The sequence below is a fragment of the Echinops telfairi genome, unplaced genomic scaffold, assembly GCF_000313985.2.
Source record: "Echinops telfairi isolate 266 unplaced genomic scaffold, ASM31398v2 ScPeMD7_5;HRSCAF=22, whole genome shotgun sequence".
In the NCBI taxonomy this organism is placed as follows: Eukaryota; Metazoa; Chordata; class Mammalia; order Afrosoricida; family Tenrecidae; genus Echinops; species Echinops telfairi.
In genome coordinates, this window is record NW_022103901.1 from 37,384,105 (window position 1) to 37,385,659 (window position 1,555).

Here is a 1,555-nt window from a genome sequence, read left to right on the forward strand (position 1 = left end):
TATTCCTCGGAGCTGCTGGTGGTTTCCAACTGCTGACCATGAGGATCACAGCCCTACACATAACCATACACCACCAGGACTCCCTATGAAGATTACAGTCCAGGAAGCCCCCAGGGGTGATCCCACTCTGTCACACATGGGATACTCCAAGTTGAAAGTAACTCAGTGACAACAGGCTTGGCCTAGGGCGTGTGCAGAGGCTTGGCAGGGGCTGCCAGGGGCAGGAGGAGCCCTGAGGGCCCCGATGCAGCGCTGGTCTCTAACAGCCCCCTCCTCCCCGCAGGTTACAACCACCCTGCACTCATAAAGCTCCTCCAACAGCCTGAGAACGTGGTAAGTCCCCAACTATGTGCGTGGCGATCCCTTCAACACCCCTGGGCAGCACGTCCCTGACCCACCCACTTGCCCAACCACTCACTCAACTGCTCAACCACTCGCCCACTCACTTGTCTAACTACTCACTCAACCACTCACCCACCCACTTGCCCAACCACTCACTCAGCCACTCAACCACTCGCCCAACCACTCACTCAGCCACTCAACCACTCGCTCAGCCACTTCCCCACCCACTCGCCCAACCACTCACCAACCATTCACTCACTGATAAAGGTTCCCCAAGCAGGTCCACACATTCGGCTTTCGATCTCTCTGATCTTCGCTTGCCTCTGCTCTCGGGGACTTAAGCAGCCACATTGGGGCCACTTGGAAAGTCCAAACAAGCTGCCCTGTCCACCACTGACCACATCTGCAGCATCTCCACAACGTTACACGGTCACCAGCACACGCAGACTCACTGCACTGCTCTGAGCAGGCACCTGTGCTTCGTGCGTGAGGAGAGTGCCAGGTTTTGCCACTCTCGTCCCTGTTGAGAATGCACGCGTGGTAGCCAGTCCCTAGAGTAAGAGATAAAGGGCCCCTTCTGGCCCCCACCCAGTGACTTTTCTCCCAATCCAGCCCACTCCCCTAACCTCTGACAGAGCAGCTGAGTTCCTCCTGGGGCCGGACGCCCCCTCAGTGCCGTGCTAGGTTGGACGCTGTATCCTGTAGGGCACACTGCACTCGCTCACTCCTGTCTGTCAGTCACCGTGTGGATCGCCCGTAGATGTCGATGATCCATGCTCCCCTGCTCACACCCTCCCACTGTGCGCAGACACCAGGATGGAGCATGCATTGCACTGAGCAACACTCCTGAGGGTGTCTCAGTGCCGTGGCCTTTTACACACATTACGCCCGCCAGGCGGTTCGTGCTGGTACGTGCATGCATGTTGCTTCTCTGGGTGTGTTACACGAGGAGATGACGTTACACAAACAAGTTTACCTGTTTCTTTGGGTACAAAAATAGGAGCAGAATTGCCCAAGGGAGCCCACGTACCTTCTTCCCACACCCACCAGCCAGCGTGTGTAGGTGGCTCAGACACCCCACGTCCTGTAGCTTCCAGTCGAGTGGGGCCTTCTGTGCAGACGTGGCCAGGCTCTGGGTGCTAGAGACGATATCAGAGAAAGGCAGAAAGAACTCCTGGTCCTGGGGAGAAACTGACTCCCCAGCCAGGAAACT

General features: G+C 57.2%; 1 protein-coding gene across 1 annotated transcript in view; it reads left to right on the top strand.

The window, feature by feature from the left end:
- Positions 1-1,555, top strand: part of ABAT (4-aminobutyrate aminotransferase) — a 65,378-nt gene that overhangs the window by 47,684 nt on the left and 16,139 nt on the right. Inside the window, exon 6 of the mRNA XM_030884396.2 lies at positions 284-333. Within this exon, the coding sequence (XP_030740256.1) occupies positions 284-333 (50 nt within the window). The remainder of the gene's footprint in view (positions 1-283; positions 334-1,555) is intronic.